This window comes from Globicephala melas, chromosome 16 (assembly GCF_963455315.2).
Source record: "Globicephala melas chromosome 16, mGloMel1.2, whole genome shotgun sequence".
NCBI classification, from domain to species: domain Eukaryota; kingdom Metazoa; phylum Chordata; class Mammalia; order Artiodactyla; family Delphinidae; genus Globicephala; species Globicephala melas.
The window spans coordinates 13,813,908-13,836,332 of record NC_083329.1 but is presented as its reverse complement, the minus strand read 5'-3'; the positions used below and the strand labels follow the sequence as shown (position 1 = coordinate 13,836,332).

The 22,425-nt window shown below is 49.2% G+C and overlaps 1 protein-coding gene across 2 annotated transcripts; it reads left to right on the top strand.

Moving 5' to 3' along the window:
* Nucleotides 1-3,618: 3,618 nt before the first annotated feature.
* Nucleotides 3,619-20,662, top strand: LOC115843401 (pancreatic lipase-related protein 2). 2 transcript variants are annotated; one of them, XM_030839351.1, is made up of 12 exons: nucleotides 3,619-3,667; nucleotides 6,197-6,351; nucleotides 7,690-7,815; nucleotides 9,611-9,745; nucleotides 10,484-10,595; nucleotides 12,025-12,144; nucleotides 13,475-13,594; nucleotides 15,598-15,716; nucleotides 16,162-16,291; nucleotides 18,527-18,638; nucleotides 19,523-19,671; nucleotides 20,562-20,662. In XM_030839351.1, the coding sequence occupies exons 1-12, from the start codon at nucleotides 3,619-3,621 to the stop codon at nucleotides 20,660-20,662; spliced, it is 1,428 nt and encodes a 475-aa protein (XP_030695211.1). The 2 variants fall into 2 exon arrangements, with proteins under 2 accessions (XP_030695211.1, XP_030695212.1); XM_030839352.1 differs by having other exon boundaries at nucleotides 19,523-19,690; nucleotides 20,599-20,662.
* Nucleotides 20,663-22,425: the final 1,763 nt, after the last annotated feature.

Here is a 22,425-nt window from a genome sequence, read left to right as displayed (position 1 = left end):
CCTAAATGAACTATAACCCTCCCCTTTCTTTCCAGCTCTGCCCTCCCAGGTGACTGTTGACCAGATGAAACACCACTGGCCACTCAGGTGAGTTTTCCCAGATTACTTGACCAGTCTGTAGCTGGAGCCAGGAGAGCATAGACAATGGGAACCACAGACTATCTGAAAGTGTCTCACTAAATCTTTGTCAAAAATGACAATCAGGGCTTCCCTGGTGGCGCAGTGGTTGAGAGTCCACCTGCCGATGCAGGGGACACGGGTTTGTGCCTCGGTCCGGGAGGATCCCACATGCCCCGGAGCGGCTGGGCCCGTGAGCCATGGCCGCTGAACCTGCGCGTCCGGAGCCTGTGCTCCGCAACGGGAGAGGCCACAGCAGTGAGAGGCCGGCGTACCACAAAAAAAAAAAAAAAAAAAGACAAGTCACAGAAAGGCTTGGCTGCTATTACGATGGGTGGTGAAACCAGACAACTACACAGTCCAAACCCTTTCCTAACGAGGATGGAAATGTCCTCATTAGGAATATAGAGTCAGGAAAGGGTGGTGCCCAAGCCCAGCTAACCCACCAGATGGACCACAGGCCTCTGAACCACTGCGACCAACCTCTCTCAGGGGGTGTCCAGTGGCTAGACGCACCTGCCAGGGCCCCAGTGACAAAAGATGGCCCAGTCCAAGGGCTTATCCAAGGGACTGTTTACAGAACTATGGACAGGGTTAAGGGAATCCTCTAGGGGTACTAAATCACCAGGGATGTAGCAGCAGCTGGGAGCTCTAACTTCCCTGGAATCTGAAGCTTGGAGGGAGGAAGCTGTCGTGAGAGTCTGGAAGGAGCTGGGGCCAGGGGAGGAGCTGCTTGAGAGGGGCTGCAGCTGTCAGGAGGGAAGTGCAGTCATCACCCGACCACAGCACAGAAGGGAGGGAGCCTGGGGAAGAAATACCCCGACCTCTCCCTCCTCCCACCTCCTTCCCATTGACCGAACCCAACCAGAAGGCCGAGGGCAAGTAGTGCAGGGAGGCTGTCCATAGAGACAGCTTCCGGGGCACGGAGCAGGGAGGAGAAGGCAGCAGAGATCCGGATGTTATCCAGCTCACCATTAGCTTCCAATGCTTCATCCTCTCATCCAGCAAATGTTTAGTGATCACCTAGTACCCGTCAGGCGCTGTCCTAAGCTCTGGTGACACATAAATGATTCTATAGACCTTGACCCTGCCACCAAAGCAAGGTCTAAACAAATAATCCCTGAAATATAATTACCGGTTGGGATACATTCCGTGGAAGAAAAACTAAGGAACGTGATAAGAGATGTAAAGGAAGGTCTGGTTTCTCCACGGGCACTGGAGAAGGCTTCTTTGAAGACGTCACATTTAAGCTGAGCCCTGAGCGATAACTTCAGTTTAGGCAGGGAAAGACTGAGGGCAGTGTGTTCCAGGAAGAATAAACAGAGTATGCGAAGACTCCAAGATGGGCACTTTCAAAAGACCACACACAGCCCGTGTGCCTGGAGTTCAATGAGGGAGACTCAAGGGGAGGGAGGGGAGAGAGGCATGGTCCAGGTAACGCTGCACCCTGGTGAGGAGTTTGTATGTTTTCCCAAGAGTGGTGGGCAGCCACCGGCCCCGCGTCATGGGTCCAGGGCTTCCATTCAGCCTCATACTGCCATTCCAGGCTCCTCAGTAGGGTCCTTGATAAGCATGAGTGTCAGGCCTTGGACTAAGCTCCTTCCTCAGCTGCAGGACACCCGCAGGAGCTGTGGGGTGGCAACATTGGGCTTTGGGGTCATTGAGGTATAGGTGACCCCACTCAGGTTCATCAGCACTTTACCAGTTCCACAAAGCTTGACTTTTCTTAAGCCCACTTGAGATAAGGAAGTTCATTCCTGGGCTTCCCTCAGCACCACCCTGCTCACCTCCAGCCTCAGAGTTCTCAGAAGGGAAGTTCACAAAAAAAAGAAGCCATTTTCTACACTTGAAACCCTCCGGAAATTGCCGGCAACCTTGTGGGATAGACTGAAGGGCAGGAGTAGAATACGGAGCAACTGGAACTCTCACCCAGCTGCCAACGGGAGTTCATGCAGGTGCAGTCGCTGTGGGAAAGTGTTTAGCAGCAGCTCCTAAAGTTAAGCACACACACACCCCAGGACCCAGCAATGCTACCTCTGGGGACAAACCTGAGAGAAATGAGTGCAAGTCTAACGAAAGACAGGTAGTAGACTAGAAAGTTCCCAGCAGCATCGTCCATAACAGTCCCAAACTAGAAAGAACCCACGTGTCCACCAAAGCAGAATGGATACACCAACTGTGATAGATACACAGAAATGTACCATATAACACAGCGATAAAGAGGAACCAACTACTGATACATGGAACAACATGGGCGAATCTCAAAACCGTGTTGTGCGAAAGAAGCAAAACTCTAACCGGCACATACTGCATAATTCCACGTATATGCAATCCCAGAAGAGACCAAACTAATCTATGGTGATAGAAGTCGGAGCATGGCTGTGCGGGTGGTGGTACAGGGATCATCAGAGATACTTCTGGCTGCTAGAAATGCTTTTCGATCTGGGGCGTATACACAGGAGTATACATTTGTCAAAACTCATTAAACTGTACTCAAGTTCTCAACTTAAGATGTATACACTTTGGAGCATCTAAATCATATGTCAATTTTTAAAACAGCTGGGCAGCACCTGGCTTTCACCCCTCAGCCCTGAAGGAAAGCAAACACTTCCATCTTTCTTATCCCCGAGTCATAAACTACATTGTTTCCCAACAAAGCTGTATCTGAACAGTGTTTATTTGACTCTTTTGAGTGCCTCCACCAGCAGGGTTTTTACAACTCTGTCCAGCATCTTTGGAAGGATGCTCTCCACCCACCTCACCCCCAAAGTAACCAAGGGCTGTCTTCAAAAACAGATGCTTCCACTGAACGGATGCTTCAGACTGCCCACTCCTGCACGGCTCTGCCAGTGTCTGCAGGGCAATGAGATGAGTTCGGGCTTCCTGTTTCCAAGAGGACTTTGAGTGGGTGGCACTACAGCTTGGAGTTTCCCTCTTATCACCTGGGGAACACAATCTTTTGGCAACTGTACCTGTAAATTCAGATTAACAGAGCCCTTCGCCATCCTATAAAGTCAGTTTCCCTTTCCTCAAATCTCACTTCATAAACAGCCCTGCTCCCCAGCTGAGCTGGCTTTATGTATTTATGATAACCTAGGTTCAACCTGGCATGTACAGAGCCCTATCTATCCCCCACCCCCGTCCTTTTCTGAGGAATCCAAAGGATAAAGTCTGGTTATAAAAGGCCATGGCCAACCTGCTGGGCTGCAGGTGGAAGCTCTGGGGCCACACAGTAAGTCACAGCCCCACGCGGGCAGGGAGCCGGGTAGGGGTAGGGCTGCCAGGGGGACGTGGCCCAGAACAGGGGAGCACAGCAGTGCAAAGACCCTGAGTGCAGGGTCCGAGAGAGGCGCTGCCCAACTCCCTGTGTGCAGGGAGGCCTCAGCCTCAGGGTCCCCACCTCGAGGGAGAGCCCCATGTGTGCTGAGGGCCGCCTGCCCTGTCCGCCAGCCTCGTGCCTGTGCATCTGGTGTCCGTGCGTCTCTGTCTTCATCCCCGAAGATGCTGCCCTCTTGGACCATCGGCCTTCTCCTGCTGGCCACAGTCAGAGGTGAGGATGCTGTCACCATCCCTTTGGTGACCGTGCCTGGGCTGGCCTTTGGGTGAGACAGACAGAGGCATCCTCATCACTTTCTCCCTAATTAATAGCATTATCATTATTGCATGAAACAGCAATCGCTACCAGTCGGGGAGTGATGACTCTGTGGTAGAGACAGGGCACCGTGCTCAACAAGGATTATCCCAGCATTGTCCAGCTTGGTTTCCGTCCTCCTGCAAAGGCTCCAGTGGCTGGAGCAGGCGACGGAGGTGGCAGGCAGCTGGGCCAGGTGGAGAGTGGGACGTTCTTGTCAGGCCCCCAATACCCTCAGTTCCTAGGCATAGACAAGTGCACGTCTGCAGACTAAAATCTTGTGGACGTGTCCCTCTGTGAACTCCCGTCCTGCCCGGCCTCCTGCCCAGAGGAGATGCAGACACCCACGTTCTACTTGTCCTGAAACCTCCCTTGTTACCAAAGCCCCCTTGAGCCCGAATCTGCTTATGCCCATCCCCCCACCTCCTCACACGTGTACCTCGCAGGTGTACCTCACAGGTGCTCTCTTTCCCACACTGCCGGGTCTTCTCACCTCCTCTCCCATCAGTCAGAACCCCTCACTGCCTGGCTCGTGAGGCCCCCAAACCCTGCTGAGCACAGTCTCCCCAAGAACAGACGTGGTCTCCTCCAGTCCCTGCAAGGGCTTGCTTCTGCATCCGGACCCTTTCCCCTTGTCTCCTCAGCTTGCCCCCAGCCCCCTCTTGCCTTTCTGGAATTCCAGCCCAGCCTTGCCGCCAGACCCGGCCCCCGACAGAAGAGCCCGGGTGGGGTCTGGCTGCTCCTCAGGCCTTTCCAACCCCTCTTGGTCTCCTTCGCTGATCTGCTGCTTCCTCCTGCCCCAGACACGGGCGTTTCCAAAGGTCACTCCAGGTGCTCTCCTCATGTGTCTTTTCCTCAGGACTGCCCCCTTGTCCAGTCCCCAGCAGCACAGCCCCAGTCCTCCCAAGTTCCAGGCAGCTCCACCAGGGCCTCCCACCATGCCTCAAACTCACTTGTCCCCCACCAGGCTTGGACAGCACCCCCTCGCCCCATCTCCCCGCCTCTTCCTTAACTTCCTCTGCCATCAGGTCAGAAGGCCTCTCCCCTCTCCAGGCCCACAGCCCTGCCCCCAGGCTCCCCCACCTCTGAGCCACTTACTCTTGTCTCCCACCCCAGTCACCGGCTCAGCACCCCCAGCACCTCCCCACTACCCACCTAACACCCAGGTATCTTAACCTGGCATCGAAGCCCCTGCGCTTACCATCTGAAGCCAAGGTTGCTTTAACCTCCTGTGGCCTTTCCTGTGGGACGGTTCCCTCTTCCCAGAATGAATTCAACGCTGTCATTATTCCTTCCCAGTTAGGTTTCCTCTCTTTCAGGGCCGGGTTTCGATCTGATTTGTCTCTATGGCTCCCCAGTTCCTACTTTTATTCCCAGTTAAGCTTCTAGGGTTCAAATCGTGGCTCCACCACTGGCTGTGGCCTTGGGTAGCTGACTTTTCGTCTCCGTGCCTTGGGCTCTTCTTCTGTCAAATAAAGGTAATATTCATTCCTTCCTCATGGGCTGTTTGGAGGCCAATACTGGTAAAACACTAGTGTGGTATCTGGCACATAGTAAACAACAAGTATTAACTATTACCAGTTTTTGAATGAATGACTAATAATTGGCTCCATCAGTTGAGGAAGACTAAGAGAGAAAATCCATCGTAATCCTCTGGATTTGAAATTATGTCACCCCTGGTTATACTGGGGGTGACATAATTGTGAAAATATATCATGGACTAGAGAAAGGACCCTCGGATTTAGATGGGGTTATTTAGGTCATCAACTGCATGTACTGAGCCCCTACTATACACAGTATGATGCAAAAATAAATTCTCCCTGTTCTTAAGACATTTACCTTTTCAAAGAACAACAGGGAAATCTGAAATGGCAGAGAATAATTTGGAAAAAACAAAGGTGCATAGGAGGATGACGTGAAGACATGTGGACTGGACAGATACCCAGGAATGCCTACTGTGTGCATGGCCTGTGCTGGACGTAAGAGAGACCTCAAGACTCATCGAATAGCATCTCTGTGCTACGGCATTCGTAGACACTTGATAAATACATGATGGTTGATGAGTGGATGTAAAGGGCCATCTGGGAGTTTCCTGCAAGAGGTAGTTTTAAGGCTGAAGGTTCCCAGGAATTCTCAGTGATTCCCCAACCTGCCTGATGAACAGGGGCACTTATTAAATATGCTGTTTCTCGGGCCCCACCCCGGACCCTCTGAATCAGAATCTCTGAGGGAGGGGCCTGGGAGTGTGAAGATGCTCATTCACCCTCAGCCCCCAGGTGGTTCTTATCACCACAGAAGTCTGAGGAACACCGACAGCAAAGATAAAGATGAGCAGCGGCCTTCACCAGCCCTGATCTGTACCCTGAAGAGTCCTCCCGAGTAGCTGACATGACATTGCTCCTTCTCAGAACCTCACACGTGTCCTGTTTGTTCCTCTTCCTGCCCCAGGAAAGGAGATCTGCTACAAACCTTTCGGCTGCTTTTCCGATGAAAAACCATGGACCAGCATCTTTCAGCGGCCTTTAAAGTTATTTCCCTGGTCTCCCAAGGACATTGACACCCACTTTCTTCTGTATACAAATGAGAATCCAAATAACTACCAAGTAAGAGGGGCACAGAATGACCGCATGGTGGGGGATTTGGGCGCCCACACTGGAGCCTTCACATGGTTGTCTGAGGAATAATTCACTGCCTTGGAACTTTTCACATGACGCTCCCTCACCAGTGTTAGACTTAGAGCCATCTTAGCTCTCGGGATCATAAATCCCTTCGAGTATCTGATGAAATTTATGGGCGCCCAACCCGGAAACGGACACATTCACACACTTGTGCACAGAACTGCAGGGCTTCCAAGGATTAGAACCCTGTTTGGGAAGGAAGGGGGTGTGAGCAGCTCTTATGGAGAAACCCAGACCTATGTATCCCTGAGAGGGTCTGGCTTCTTTCCAAACCAGGCAGTGGAGGGAGCGTAGCCCCTCAGAGGGTAGGGGTCGGGAGATGTAAATCCTTCCTCAGGAGCTAGAAGGGGAACAGGGGACATTTAATGACAAAGGAGAAATTTGGGGACCCTTGGAGCAATCTTCAGTTCCTAGAAGGCCTGCCAGGTGGAGGCCAGCAGGCTTCCTCCAGGTGCTCAGAAGTGAACAGGAAGAACTTGCTCAGAACTCAAGCAGCTCACAGCTCTGACCCCAAACCCAGTTTGAGAGAGCAGGGTGTCTGTCTATAGGTCCCCGAGGTCACCTACTGTCGGATTCTAGGTGACAAACTACCCACCCAGAGTCCCCATTTAAAAAAATAAAATATATTTTATGCAAAAAAAAAAAAAAAAAGCCTGAGAAGGGACTCATAGGGTTCCCCAGATGGCCAAAGAGGTCCTGGCACAGAAAAGCTGAGGAACCCCTGGGCCAGAAGCATCTGGCAGAGGGGAGATGCACCTCAACAGAGCAGGAAGGGTTAAATGCATAAAATAAAAAACATTGGATTAAAAAGGGCACTAATTATACTGGAAAACAGTTATCAGAAGATTTAAAAAGATAAATATGCTGCTTTATTATCTCACTAAAGAACAAGGTCTAGGGGTTGGTCTAATAACTTCTGTAATTTTAATAGTAATGAGTACAGATGATATTTTTAAATATCTGTAACAACTGTAATATAAAATGAAAATATCTGCCACCTCTATTGGTGACAGTGTATTGCTAAGTCTGCTATGTTTGTTGCTCAATTTCACAATTAACAAAAATGCTACATTTCAGTATAGAAAAATCAATAAACTTGGACGTTCTGAATTCTATCCTCCAACCCTAAGTCAGGAACTCCTGTTCTAGCCTCATCCAACTTCGTGGGAGTTGAATCTGTCACCTTGGCTACGGGAATGGGCTCTAATGGGTCTGTGGCTTGGAAAGGCCAACACTCAAATTCATCTTTTCTAATTTAACCAGCGGATCAATGTCACTGACCTAGCCACCATCGAGGCTTCAAACTTCCAGCTGGACCGCAAGACACGCTTCGTCATCCACGGCTTCCTAGACAAGGGGGAGGAGGACTGGATAATTGACCTGTGCAAGGTAGGCATTCACCCTCCTCACCTGGTGAGAGCAGCGCTCAGCACATAGAGGCAAGCTCCGCATCCCCTGAGGCTGGGAAAGGATAACTTCCCAGGAGAGACGGGTCCATCCTAAAACCACTGAGGAAAACTCGGGTTCTCATGGCTACCCAATGTCAAGGTCTCCCAACCCACGAACCTCTAGTCAAACATCTCCTTATGAGGCTGAAAAGACCCAGAGTCCAATCAGAAAGGCCCAGAGGTGGAGACAACAGCAAATGACCTGGCGTTTGTCTCTGATGGCTTATATAAAACCCTTGTATGTCATAAAAAATACTTTACCCCCCGCAGCACTACTATCCAAAAGCATTTGCTGTGATGATGGGAATGCTCTATATCTGCACTACCGGATCAGGAGCCACTGGCCACCTGTGCTTACTGACCACTTGGCTTGTGGCCAGTGTGACCAAAGAACTGAATTTTAAATTTTATTTCATTTTAATTAACTGTAAAGAGCCACACGTGGCTCCTGGCCACAGTATTGGCCAGCGCAGCTCTATAGTGACCGTGAATATTAGTAATGAATGCTTATTCATACCATCCATTTCCTGAGCACTTACTGGGAGTCTGGCATTGTGCGAATCATTCCACAGTCCTTGTCCCGTTTAACCCTCCCAGCCACGCTGTGAGGCAGGCACAGTTATGGTTCTCATTTTATAGATGAAGAAATTGAGGCAAAGAAAACTTCAGTACTTGCCCAAAGTTGAATCCAGACGTGGAATGCGAAACGAGGTCTTCTGTCCACAAGACACCACAATCCCGTGTGTCTACAGCTTTGGCCTGTAGGAGGTGCCCGTGGCACGGCTCTTAGAGGCTTAAGCTGCAGTGGGATAAGACCTCGAGCAGCTTCTGCCGGAGCGCTCTTTGTTCCTCTTGGTCTGGGGTTTCACACGTGCCTCCTGAGTTCCAGAGGGAGGCTACGCGGACCTGGGTATTGGAGAGCCAAGGGTATGTGGTCCACCATGATGCCTTGACCCCCCAGCCAACCACTCCCAACTTCAAAATGCAGTCCAGGACCTCCCCAAATGAACAAAGGATATAATGTAGCCCTTTCTGATGTTTCTTCCCTCCAGCCCCCAAGGCACCAGTATCTGTGCTTGGGTCACACTACATGATACAAAAGATGCATGTATCCGGGAGAGTTGTCTCCTACCTCGGTCTAAATTTCATCTTATTAAGCTTGTCCCTCAATACTTTATATCTCCCATCAAAGCATTTTTGGGAACATAAAAGCAGCCTCTCTGTGGCTCCAACTATCTAGTATAAGGGTCTGCAAACTTTCCTGTAGAAGAGCAGGTAATAAATATTGTAGCATTTGCGGGCCATATGGTTTCAGTTCATATGGCTTCTGTTGTAGCTATGAGGCAGAGGTGAACAATCTGTAAACAAATGGGTGTGGCTGTTTGCAATAAAACTTCATAAAAGCAGTTAGCAAACTACTACCCGAGTGGATTTGGCACTCGGGTAGTAGTTTGCTAACCCCTGACCTCATAAGTCATCTTTCTGACCTGGTTGTGTCAATGACCATCTGTAAAACCTTAGACAAGTCACTCTGTTCCAGGTCTCAGTTTCCACATCTGCTAAGTGGGAGTAAGTATACCCAGTTCACAGCACTGTGGTGTGGATCAGGACGAGTGTGAGGAATGTTAAAGTTCTGACACAAGCTAGATGCTTGACGGTTGTGAACGCCTATCTGTGGAGTGTGCAACCCGTGGCTGTTAATAAACTGGTTTCTCCCTCATGTTTGTCTTTCCCAGAAAATGTTTAAAGTGGAGAAGGTGAACTGCATGTGTGTGGACTGGAAGCGCGGGGCCAGGACAGGATACACCCAAGCTGTCCACAACACTCGGGTCGTGGGAGCGGAGATAGCTTACTTAATACAAGGGCTGTCGGTAAACCCCTGCCTGGGCCACATCCTGTGGGTAGGGGGCAGGAGAGGGGCAGGCCAGCACCCCGTGGCACCCAGTTGCAGCCTGGGGACCCATGGGTAGAGGCAGAGCCTGAAAGCCGGGAGCCCAAGAAGGGCCTTTGCTACATGAAGCTGCAAACTTCCTCCCTCCGGGGTTGTCCTGAAGATCCCTAGCTGTGGGGCCTGAGGCAGACTAACCTCTTCAGGCCTCAGTTTCCCCTTTTGAAATAAGCCTTCCTTGCAGGCTGTTCTGGGAATTGTAGAGCAGGCTGGGCTGCCCTGAAGTTCTCAGCCCAGATGAGTCTTCGCTCTCAGGGAAGGTCCCTTACGGCCTCCAGGAAGGTCGAGTCTGGAGACCCCCAGAGCCGGGCCCATTACCACGTTCTGCACTGGCCCAGCCCCTGCCGGGGACGAGGGGAGGGAGGTCCGCGGTGGGCTGCGTGTGGGAGCTGGCAGAGCACTGCCAGTCCCGGCCAGGGCGGCCTGCAGGTGATGCGCTGGCCGCTGGTCAGCACCGTTACCCCGCGCGCCAGCCGGACCCCGGGAGCACCGTTACCCCTGTGGCCAGCCAGGGGCCGGGTCGCGCTGTCCTAGGCGGCGGCCTGGAGCCGGGGGTCGTTCCTCCCGAGTTTCCAGCCTGGGTCCCGCCCCAATCCCCGCTCCCCGAGAGCCGCGCATCCCCACCTGGTGCTCTGGGACCTGATGCTCCTTCCCTCCGCAGACCCAGCTGGGCTATGGCCCCGAGAACGTGCACCTCATCGGCCACAGCCTGGGCGCGCACACGGCCGCTGAGGCGGGCAGGAGGCTGGGGGGCCGCGTGGGCAGGATCACAGGTAGGGTCTCTGGGCCGGGGTTGGGGGCGGGCGCCGGCCCAGCCAGGGGAGCAGGCGGTGGAAGGAGAGACCCGCGCGCTTTCCACGGCCAAGGGCGCCCCTTCCGATCCTCCTGGAACTGGTTTTAGGTGGTGCAGGGGACTTGAAAAATAATTGTTCATATATTTTCACGTGTGCTAGAAAATACAGGATTGTAAGCAAAAATACATTTATAAAAAAAGAAAAATATAACTAACACATTAAACTCATGACTTCAGGGTTATTATTGGTAGAGTATGGCAAAGTTTTTTAAAAAGTGAGCTGATTTTTGAAAAAAATCAATTCATCAGTTCCACAAATATTTATTGAATGTCTTCCCTGTGCCAGGACAGGCAGAAAATGAAAGTGACTAGCTGAGACCTGCCATAGCAGGTGCTCAGTAAAGAATAAATGGAGGAAGGAAACACCAGGCAGAATGAATACACAGACATAGACACAGACAACCGTTTGGTGCACCACATCAATATGTAACTTAGGCAAACTGTTCAAGTCAGCATTTAATGAATGCGTCTGTTGCTCTGGGCACCAGGCTAGGCTTCGGGTGAAGGATAAAGGATATTTTTCAGTTTGCAATGTCCTTTCTCTTAGATCTTTCCATGGGATTTTCACAGTAACCCTGCCAGGGGAGTTACTGTTGTTATCCCCACTTTCCAGGTGCAAGGAGGACAGGCTCCTGGCCTTGAGCAGCCAGCACTAGATGTAGGTCACCGAGTCCTGAGTGCCCTGCTCCTTCCACCTTCTGCTTGTCTTTGAAGATGAACTGGGCACGGCCCCTGCCTCAGGAAATCCACAGTCTAGTGCAGGAGGCAGACAACTAAGTAGACAAATAAAAGTCAAAGCAGAATTAACGAATGCAGAAGAATCCTATGCAATGAGGAGGGAATGACCCAAGAAAGGAGAGGCTACACTTTCCATGAAGAGGTCGTGTTTGAGGGGCTCTTGGAGAGTGTGGGAGAGTGTGGGAGAGCGAGCAGCAGGCCGGGGGCCATGACCACAGACGCGGGGGAATGGGCCGTGCAGGGCTCGGAGACTGTGGAGGAGCTGGGCCGGGCCCGGGAGCTCAGTCTTGGAGAGCTGTAGCCAAACAGAACGTATGTGAGGGAAGAAAGGAAAAGGGAGACGAAGGGAGCAAGGGCACCATCCCGATATTCCATGACGCCAGGCAGTGGGGATTTCTGGATGTCCTGTGACAGGCAACGACCCCACTGGCAGCCTTTCTGTCCCAGCCTCTCTCCCAAGCAGACCAGGACCTACAGACTCAATTCTCCAAACTATGACTGCTGGGGCGTGGGATCCTTCGCCCAGGAATCCCCATGGATTTTGTGCGTACAGGGTTTAGATCCTGGGTGGTCTTAGAGTGCGGCCTCCCTGTCCACCTCCCCCTTCTTAGGGCTAGACCCGGCACAGCCATGCTTCCAGGGCACGCCAGAGGAGGTTCGGCTGGACCCGTCTGATGCCATGTTTGTGGATGTGATTCACACGGATTCTGCTCCCATAATCCCTTTCCTGGGTAAGTTCCTCACCCCACCTCTCAGGGACCAGGGCTGTAACTGATGAGAGCAGATCCAGGCATGTGCCCCCTGCCACCCTCCCCCACCTGCACACACATACCACAGGGTGGTATTCAAAATGGTTAACCAACCAGTCAAAACGGGTGTCAGCCACAAACAAACAGCAAGTTCAGTGCCAGTGATGTCAGCCTGAGGCCCAAGGTAGGACGAAAGGCTTCTATAACCTGTGGAAGGCTCCCTCCGTCTCCAGACTCTGCATCCTTCCCTAGTCTGTCAGTATCCAGAGTGGCATTTATTATTGATGTTTGACCTGTACTTGCAAAATGCAAAGGTAATCTTTGCATTTTTTTTCTTCTTTTGTCAAAGCTTTGCTTACAGTTTGTTTTGTTGGAGATTAAATATAGCCCTTAATTGAATTCTTCTAAAATTAACATTCTTTTTTCAATATTTTCTTGTATAACCACTCATGAAATGTACCAATAAAAGGTATGGTTTTGATGATCCTATCACTTATGAAGTGTTTACCATGTGCTGCATTGAACATTTTGCATACATTAGCTCATTAATCGTTGTAACAACCCTGAAAAGTGGGTATTGTTATTACCACTTCATAGCTGAGGAAACTGAGGCTCGACAAGGTAAAGTAATTGATCAAGTAATTGTCAAGATCACAGATGTGTAAGAAGAACCAGGATGTGATCACAGGTCTATGTGCTTCAAAATCCAAACCATCTAGCCATTATGCTGTGGTTCTCAATATAACAACAAAGTTTATGTGGTCTCAGTTAACACTATAATGTAGAAACCAAAATTTTAAAATGAATAAAGTAATAAAAAGTGCACCAGCCCTGCCCTGACATGTGTCTTCTGGTGCATAATGGTATCAGGACACCGATGATGGTATCGTTGTTGTTCAGGGCCTTCTCCTTTCTTTTATTTTTTACTTATTTATTTATTTTTTTGTGGTACGCGGCCTCTCCCGTTGTGGAGCACAGGCTCCGGACACGCAGGCTCAGCGGCCATGGCTCACAGGCCCAGCCGCTCCGCAGCATGCGGGATCTTCCCGCACCGGGGCATGAACCCCTGTCCCCTGCATCGGCAGGTGGACTCTCAACCACTGTGCCACCAGGGAAGCCCTCTCCTCCTTTCTTGTCTTGCCAAGTGCTCATCTGAGAACTTCCGCAGAGCCAGAGACAGGGTGGCTGCACTGTGGGGAGAAGTTGCCAAGAAGGCTCTTCCTCCCATTGGAAGGAGCTGAACGCTCTTCGTGGCCACCACCTGACTCTGGGACCACTTCCCTCCCACTCGTCTCTGCTGCCAATGTTTCAGGTTTTGGAATGAGCCAAAAGGTGGGCCACCTGGATTTCTACCCAAATGGAGGAAGGGAAATGCCTGGATGTCAGAAAAATGCCTTGTCAACCATCATTGATATAAATGGAATATGGGAAGGTATGTAAATGAGGGAAGCAAGACAGCAGCTGCTCCACTTGGGGAGAAGGCAGGTGGTGTGGTCTGTGCCGGGCATTTTCACAGCAGTGGCACGAGATAGTTACTCTGATTAGCCCCGTTTTACAGACGAGGAAATGGGGCCAGAAAAGTGATAAAACTTGCCCAAGGCCACCTTATATTTAAGCCCAATTTCTGGCTGCAAAGCCCGACCCCATGCCCAGCCTGCGCCTTCTCCCCCTTAGCAGGATGCTGAGACATGGGCTGCACTGGCGCATCAGTTAGGACCCAGCTTTGCCTTTGGCCCCCATCCTTCCTTCAGTGCAGGCTCCTTGAAGATCTGCAGAGCATAAGCAAAGATGTGGAGGGTTTTGACTTTCTTGCCATTTGCTATTGTCAGGTGCTAGGGATGGAAAGGGACTGAGCTGGTAAGAAGACGATGGGGGGAAGGGGGAGGACGGCCGTGCCCTGTGGGTTTGAGGGGCACGTGCATGGAGGCGGAGGCCTGGGGGTCTGGGGGACGAGCCTTGTGCGTGTCTCCATTTATCTGAGAGAGCAGGCTCAGTACCCCTAATGTTAGGAGACCTAAAGTGCCATCTCCATTAGCCGCCCCTTGTTCTGGCCCGGGGCTATTCCTGTTGCCCCTCCCCTGAGAACAGGCGCCACTCTCCTCCCTAAAAGTGGAGGCTTTGAGTCTGTGATCGTCTCATTTTAGTCTTTATTTTTTCTGAGTGGGGAGTTCCCCGAGGCCAGGGGCCATGGCCTGGGCGACCTGGACTCCTCAGGACCCTGCGCAGGGCCTGGCGCAAAGCAAGCTCTGTGTCCAGTTTTTTACCTTGAGCTGAGCGGCCTTCCGTGGCATTTTGATCTTCCATGTGCCTCATGTGAAAGAGCAGAGTCGATAAAACAATAGCCAACATCCACCTCCTCTCTGCTCAGCACCGGGTAACTCGAGGGAGGGCTGCTTGGCGGATCTGATTTCTGAAAGAACACCAGAGTCACAGTGAGGGCTGCCCCCTCTCCGATGGGACGAGCAGGGCACACATAATAGGAAGGAGCCCAGGTTTAATTAGAGAGGTGGCCGGTTGCTGGAACGTGCTTCTGTTGTGTGCGTGCCGACTCACCCTGGCCGCTGAGGAGCAATTACATCCGCTTGCTTCTCTAACATGGAATCCCTGGGCAGCAATTTTGGATGAAAGAGACAGTTAACTTCGAAACAGGTCCTATTGTCTGGTAATGAGTGTTGGTGTGGGGTGCGCGGGACTGGGGGGCTACGGAGAGCTAATCCCCCAAGCACAAAGGGCAACATTCCTTTCCCAACGGGTGGCGGATGGAGCCCAGCAGACCCCCAAGCAGTGGTCCCCAGGTATGCCAGGGTCACTGTGGATCACTCCATGGGAAGTTTGTACCTAGTAGGTGGAGACAGGAAAAAACAATTTCCCAAACAAGAGGACTTTGGTTTAAAGAGAAAGACGGTGAAAGAGTAGCCAGAGGCCATGGTGACCTTGCTCTCCGTTGCTTTTACCTCATGCCTGGAGGAGTAAGAAGGAAGAATTTCTCAGCCTGAGACCATAGACAGAAAAGCTTGGTTCACGCGAAAGGTGAAGTATGATATATCTCTAACCAACGCTCCCCACTCCCCCAAGCCTTCGTTATTTATTTACATTACATGCCTGGCCCCCGAGGATTAGACAGAGGTGCTTGTTAGACCTTCTCACTCCCTAACACTTGCCTAGCCCTGAGGGGGGGCCACCCCAGAAAATAGACAGTGCCGGGGAGAGGAAAGCGACTCCAGCCAACCACCACTACTAAACAAGCCCCCAGCTTTTCTACTTGCCCCGAAGTATGTCAAGGTCAATGACAGAAATTGTGAATTGTGACCAAGGTGTTCAGGGACACCATCATCCACCTGTGAAATGCAGAGGTGATTCCTCGCTGGGTCAGAATGGTTCGGGCTTCAAAAGTTTAATGCCTCTTGTTAGCGCCCTTGGCCTTTGTCTTCTCAGGAACCCAAGACTTTGTGGCTTGCAATCACATAAGAAGCTACAAGTATTACTCAAGCAGTATCCTCAGCCCCGATGGCTTCCTAGGCTACCCTTGTGCGTCCTACAATGAGTTTCAGGAGGTAGGTCACACCAGGCGCCCAGGGAAGTTGGTGGTGATGGTGGTGTTGTCCCTTTGGCTTGGAACAGAGCAGAGATGTAACTCCACGGCTAATGAAAGGAGGCACTAGAAATGCTGAGGCTTACAGAGCCTTCCTCCCAGGAATAGGATGGGCAGGAGGGGGACAGCAGACTTGAACTGTGCTGGGCCTTCCCTAGATCCCCAACTTTTCATTCTGGAAAGTTCCCAGTGTGTGCAAGGATGCATGGGTAGATGGATGCGTGCCTGCATGGAGCAGTGGATGTGGGAGAAGGGGTAGAATGGATACATGAATGGAAGGAAGAATAGGTAGATGAGAAGATGGATGAGGGAGGGATGGATGGATGGATGGATAGACAGGAGGATGGAAAGGAAAATGGGTGAGTCAAAGGCCTACGACTCACAGACAGACTGTTTTCTTTCACTAGAGTGGCTGTTTCCCTTGTCCTACTGAAGGATGCCCCAAAATGGGGCACTATGCTGACCAATTTCAGGGGAAAACCAGTGCTGTGGGACAAACCTTTTTCCTGAACACAGGAAGCAGTGGTAACTTTACTTGTAAGTTTCCATTTTACTCATTTAAAAATTCTTGCAAATAATTTCAGAGTATCAGCCTTATTAGGACCCTTGGTAGCAATTGACAGAAACTCACCTCCAACCAGTTTAAGCTATAATGGAAAGGCAGTAGAATGGCATTTGTCTTGGATCTCAAGTTCACTCCTTTAACCAAAAATCCTGATCAATGGAATAAAGTACAGTGATTGGCCCAGGCTGGGTCACATGTCCACCCACCCCAGTGGCAGGAAGGATGGATCCATTAACAGAAGAGGGCAAGGCGGGGCAAAGTCCCTGTAAGTCAAGAAGTCTCCGGCTAAATACATCTTCTACCAGTCCCCCTGCACACACACAAGCACGCTGCATTTCTGTTGTTGTTTTGCCCAGCTTCTCATTAAAAAAGTACAAGATAGCGAAACGATCAAGATTATTTTGTTAAAATTAATATCACACGGTAGCCGAATAGAAGAGCAATTATTTTTCAAGGGATTTTTACATTAAAAAAAAAAATTTATATAGCACTTCACAAAACTCTTTTCACTTACAGTATTTCATGTGATCTTCACAATATTTATCATGAAAGATCACGGTTTGGCACTCTCTATAAAGTCTTATATGTATATTCCTTTGACCCAGTCATTCCACTTCTCAGAGTGTACCTTATGAAAATACTTGCATGAGAAAGTGCTCAAGGGTGTTCACTGCAGCACTGTTTTTAATACCAGAAGATTGGAGAGAGAAACCTGGATACCCACCAACTGGTAAACCACCAAATACTGTACAGAACCGCTAAAAAGAAGGCGATAGCTCTATGTGCTGAGGAGAGATCTCTAAGGCATATTTAGTGAAAAGGCAAGCGACAAAACAGCCTGCAACATGTCATGTATCAGTCAGGGTCCCAACAGGAGACAGAACTCATCCAAGTGGCTCAAATGGAGAGATTTTACTGAAGGGCCTCCTGTTAGAGGTGTGGGCAGGGTTAAAGGAACAAGCAAGATTTTCATGTTAAATTTTTACTTACCCATATTCATATTTTCCAAAATTTTATAATAAAATATTTTTCTTTGTAACAAGAAAAAAAAGGGCAAGGGATGCCGAGGCCCCCGGAATCTGGTGGCTGTGCAGCTCTCAGAATACAGGGAAGGAGGGAGTTTCTGACAGACTCATGGTTCTGGAGCAAGGTGGGGGCCAGGGAGATGACACCCGCACCTCTCTCCTCTGGCCTTCTGACCTCCTGCATACACCTCGTATTGGCTAAACCCAGCTAAAAGACAGCAGCAAGGATCCTGGGGTGGGAGGCAAACATTCCGGAACACAGGGCAGGACGGAGAAAGGGAATCATTCTGGGGTGGGGATGGGTGGAGCGAATAGAGAATAACAGCACATACTATTTAAAGAAGGGAAAAGAAGCCCATATTCTTTTATATACATAGATGTGTGAGAGAAAGAGAAAGAGAAAGCTCTAGATCAGCCTATCTCAACCTCACACTACTGACATTTGGGGCTGGATAATTCGTTGTTGTAGGCGTCTGTCCTGTGCATTGCAGTTTGTTTAACAGATCCTTGGTCTCTACCCACTAGATGCCAGTAGCTCTCCACGCCCACCCCACCTCACCCCCAGTGTGACAACCAAAGAAGCCTCCAGACATTGCCAAATGTCCCCAGGGAGGCAAAATCTCCCCCTGATTGGGAACCACTGGACTTGATTAAGTATAGAGACCAAAGTGATGACATCAGGGAAGGACCTGGGATGCAGGGCAGGTAGATGGGGTGCTGATGAAGGTTCTTTCTTTTTTTAATTTATCTGGGTTGTTTTTCTATTGAGAATATGTCCGTTGCATGTGAAAACAGCAATAAACTAAAAGAGCAGTAGGTGATTTATCCAAACATTATAGCCACAAGCATCTCCCTCTCCCTGTGGCCTTTCTGGGGATGGCCAGTGATGTGTACCCAGGGTACACAGGTACAGTAACCAGTTGCCCTGCATCCATCAGGGCACATACATTGCTGTATCAACAAGAGATTGTGCTGAAGTATAAGATTTACTTCCTCTGGAGTCCCTCACCCCCACCTAGAATCTGAATCCCAGGACCCCAAACCTCGTTTAAGGAAATCATTACTCACATTCACCCTTACCTCTCATCCGCGGGGGACGTAGAGCTTGGAACAAGGCTGCGTCCACGAGGTCATTCTTTTCAACAAGAGGAGTTATTCGAATGATTGTATTTCTTTCAACAGGTTGGAGATATAGGGTATCTGTCACACTGGCTGGAAAAAAGAAAGTGAGTGGGTACATCAGGATTGCTTTGTATGGAAGTAATGGAAACTCAAAACAATATGAAATTTTCAAGTAAGTTTGATAGTAAAGTGAAATGACCATACTTTCCATAATAGATTCTTCATACAAGATTGGGTATAAACTGCTTTGTAAATCTAGCCATCTATTATACAGAACCATTGAATCCTGGAATGTCAAACCTGGAAGGAAGGCTTAGCATCTGGTTCAATCACCCCATTTTACACATGAGAGGAGTGAGGCCCAGAGGGGGAACCGGCTATTTAAAATGAGACAAATGCTAACTCCTTTCGGATTGTCAGTCGTTGCTTCCTGACTTAGGTTTTCGGAAAATCAAATTCTCCTTAGGCCAGGCGCGTTTGTATGGCAACTCCCTTCCCGGCAACACACACACAGGAAGCCTGAGGCCAGCTTCTCGTTGCTGTGGTAGCCTCAGCACCTACTTTTGCTGGACGTATGAGATACTTGGTAAATGTGTGTTGGATGAATGCATAACCGCGCTGTAAAATTAGAGTCTGGATTTTGCACAAACTTTTACATAATAATTTTCGTGTTAAGTTAAAATTCTTTGACAACTTCCCGTGCTACATATGAGGGGCTAACAAATGACCTCGGCTGACCCACAGGCATCTTCTAACATAAGACATTGCATTAATATAGTCCTGCAGTGAACTAATAGGGTTAATACACCACCCCAAATATTTAACTTCCCTCTAGGGACAAACTAAGACAGTGGAAATCTAGAGTCCAGTATTTTTTAAAGGTCTGTTCTTCACAAATACATTTGTGTTTTAGCAGCCCCTGGATGTGCATGAAGTCATACAACCTATTTGCAGAAAACCAGAAACAGCAGCCGTTTTTTGAAGAAAAAATAAATTGCTGTCATCCTATGTATTCATATATCCAGCTGATATAACATTTTCTGTCTATGTTTTCAGAGGATCCCTCCGACCAGATGCAAGTCATATGCATGACATTGATGTGGACCTCAATGTAGGAAAAGTCCAGAAGGTCAAGTTCCTCTGGAACAACAATGTGATAAATCTCTTCCGTCCCAAACTGGGGGCTTCCCGAATTACAGTGCAAAGTGGTGAAGACAGGGCTGAGTGAGTATCTTTCATTCCATCTAAGTTTTATTTTCTATATTTAGCTATCAATGTATTCACCAATCCATCCATGCGTCCAATCACCCACCTACCTACCCATTTAGGTATTCATCGACTCATCCATTCGTCCAGCCCTTTCTGCTCATCCACTTACCTATCCACTTATCCATCCAGCCATCTCTCCAGACCTGTCTCCTCACCCTTCTGGCTGTTCAGCCATCCGTCCATTCATCTACCCAACTCTTCATCTCAACTCTCCGTCTATCCATCCAATTTACTTTGAAAAATCAATCATTTTCCTTAAGCCAAATTCAACTTGACAGGAGCAAGGCCTCAGTGGTAAGGCATCGATTCAAGAACCAGGCAAATATGAAACTCTTTTACCTTAAGCAATAAGGAAGACACGTGCAGTACTTGTAGGAAATCTCTGAGTTAATTCCAGCTGGGGTGCAGGTATTAATGTAAATTGTTTTGTTTGGAGACTACGGCATGTGTTGGGATCTAGCTTATAGGGGCAAGCTCTTCTCATTCGGAGGGAATAGAATCTTACTTGGTAGGAGTTGGGAGAGTACCTAATTGTGTTTAAAATATGGAAACTCCTAACTGTGTTTAAAATATGATCCACCTTAAAAGGAGATCCTCATTGCTAAGCCCCAAACCCCCTAGACTTTGAAAATCTTTGGTCTGACCACTGATTCACTCTCAGCTCATTAAAAGCCCATGGAGGGGAGGAGGTTCTTTGAGTGGATTTGCTGGGTGAGAGTCACTTGGACTCTGCCTGGTGTAGCAAAAAGCTTTTCACTCAGAGAGGTCCGAATCCCAGCGAGCGGGCCAAAAGCCGTTTACTCATCTGAGGTCACGTTTCCACGAGCAAACGAGCCTCATGCTGGAAAGGTTTTCTTCCACAGGTATAATTTTTGCAGCAGCGACATGGTGCAAGAAGACGTTTTACAAACTCTGTACCCTTGTTAAAAATGTGGTGGCCTCAGAAGACCTAAATAGACATTTCTCCAAAGAAGATCTACAGACGGCCAACAAACACATGAAAGGATGCTCAACCTCACTAATCATTAGAGAAATGCAAATCAAAACCACAATGAGGTATCACCTCACACCAGTCAGAATGGCCATCACCAAAAAAAATCTACAAACAATAAATGCTGGAGAGGGTGTAGAGAAAAGGGAACCCTCTTGCACTGTTGGTGGGAATGTAAATTGATACAGCCACTATGGAGAACAGTATGGAGGTTCCTTAAAAAACTAAAAATAGGACTACCATACGACCCAGCAATCCCACTACTGGGCATATACCCTGAGAAAACCATATATCAAAAAGAGTCATGTACCACAATGTTCATTGCAACTCTATTTACAATAGCCAGAACATGGAAGCAACCTAAGTGTTCATCGACAGATGAATGGATAAAGAAGATGTGGCACATATATACAATGGAATATTACTCAGCCATAAAAAGGAACGAAACTGAGTTATTTGTAGTGAGGTGGATGGACCTAGAGACTGTCATACAGAGTGAAGTAAGTCAGAAAGAGAAAAACAAATACTGTATGCTAACACATATATATGAAATCTAAAAATAAAAAGAAAAGAAAATGGTCAGAAGAACCTAGGGGCAAGACGGGAATAAAGATGCAGACCTACTAGAGAATGGACTTGAGGATACGGGGAGGGGGAAGGGTAAGCTGGGACAAAGTGAGAGAGTGGCATGGACATATATACACTACCAAACGTAAAATAGACAGCCAGTGGGAAGCAGCCGCATAGCACAGGGAGATCAGCTCGGTGCTTTGTGACCACCTAGAGGGGTGGGATAAGGAGGGTGGGAGGGAAGGAGATGCAAGAGGGAAGAGATATGGGGGCATATGTATATGTATAAGTGATTCGCTTTGTTATAAAGCAGAAAGTGGCACACCCTTGTAAAGCAATTATACTCTAATAAAGATGTTAAAAAATAAAAAAATAAAGGAGAAATGATAAAAAAATGTGGTGGCCTCTTTATCTTTATGATAATAAAATTTTTAATGGGCTTTTTTGACGTTGAAGTATTAGTTTGATCTTGAGGTGTTAGTTTGACATTCTCTACGTTCTGGGGTCACATTTCAGAAAAGATTTGGGGGGCTGGAGCCACTTGGCCACAGGTAATGCCTAGAACATCCCACCGGTCTGCCTCTGCCACCATCTCTCTCAGGGCACTTGGTGTGGCCTGTCCTAATGTATTTTACATCCTTAGACAGTGAAATTCTGTCCTGTTTGAAAAGGTTGCTTCCACACGTTGCCCACTCAGCTTTCAGCATCCTGCGGGAGAGAGCAGCCCCCATGTGAGAGCAGCCTGTGGCATGAGTGACAAGCTCTAAGCATTATTTAGGTGAAACCTGCCTGCGCCATGGAGGAAGGGCTTTAAAATAAGTTACTACAGGGCTTTCCCGGTGGCGCAATGGTTGAGAGTCCGCCTGTCGACGCAGGGGACACGGGTTCGTGCCCCAGTCCGGGAAGATCCCACATGCCGCGGCGCGGCTAGGCCCGCGAGCCATGGCCGCTGAGCCTGCGCATCCGGAGCCTGTGCTCCGCAACGGGAGAGGCCACAACAGTGAGAGGCCCGCGTACCGCAAAAAAAAAAAAAAAAGAAGAAGTTACTACATGCACACGGCACAAAATGCGAACAATGCAGAAGAGCGCTCATACACAGGGTACTTTCCTTCCAGCCTTGCCCTCGGGC

Excerpts from the sequence above, each read along its gene's own strand:
- LOC115843401 (XM_030839351.1), top strand. The coding sequence starts at position 3,619 with ATGCTGCCCTCTTGGACCATCGGCCTTCTCCTGCTGGCCACAGTCAGA. Across the intron at positions 3,668-6,196 it reads CCTGCTGGCCACAGTCAGAG|GAAAGGAGATCTGCTACAAA; the intron begins GTGAGGATGCTG and ends TTCCTGCCCCAG. Across the intron at positions 19,672-20,561 it reads TTCCCGAATTACAGTGCAAA|CAAACGAGCCTCATGCTGGA; the intron begins GTGGTGAAGACA and ends CGTTTCCACGAG.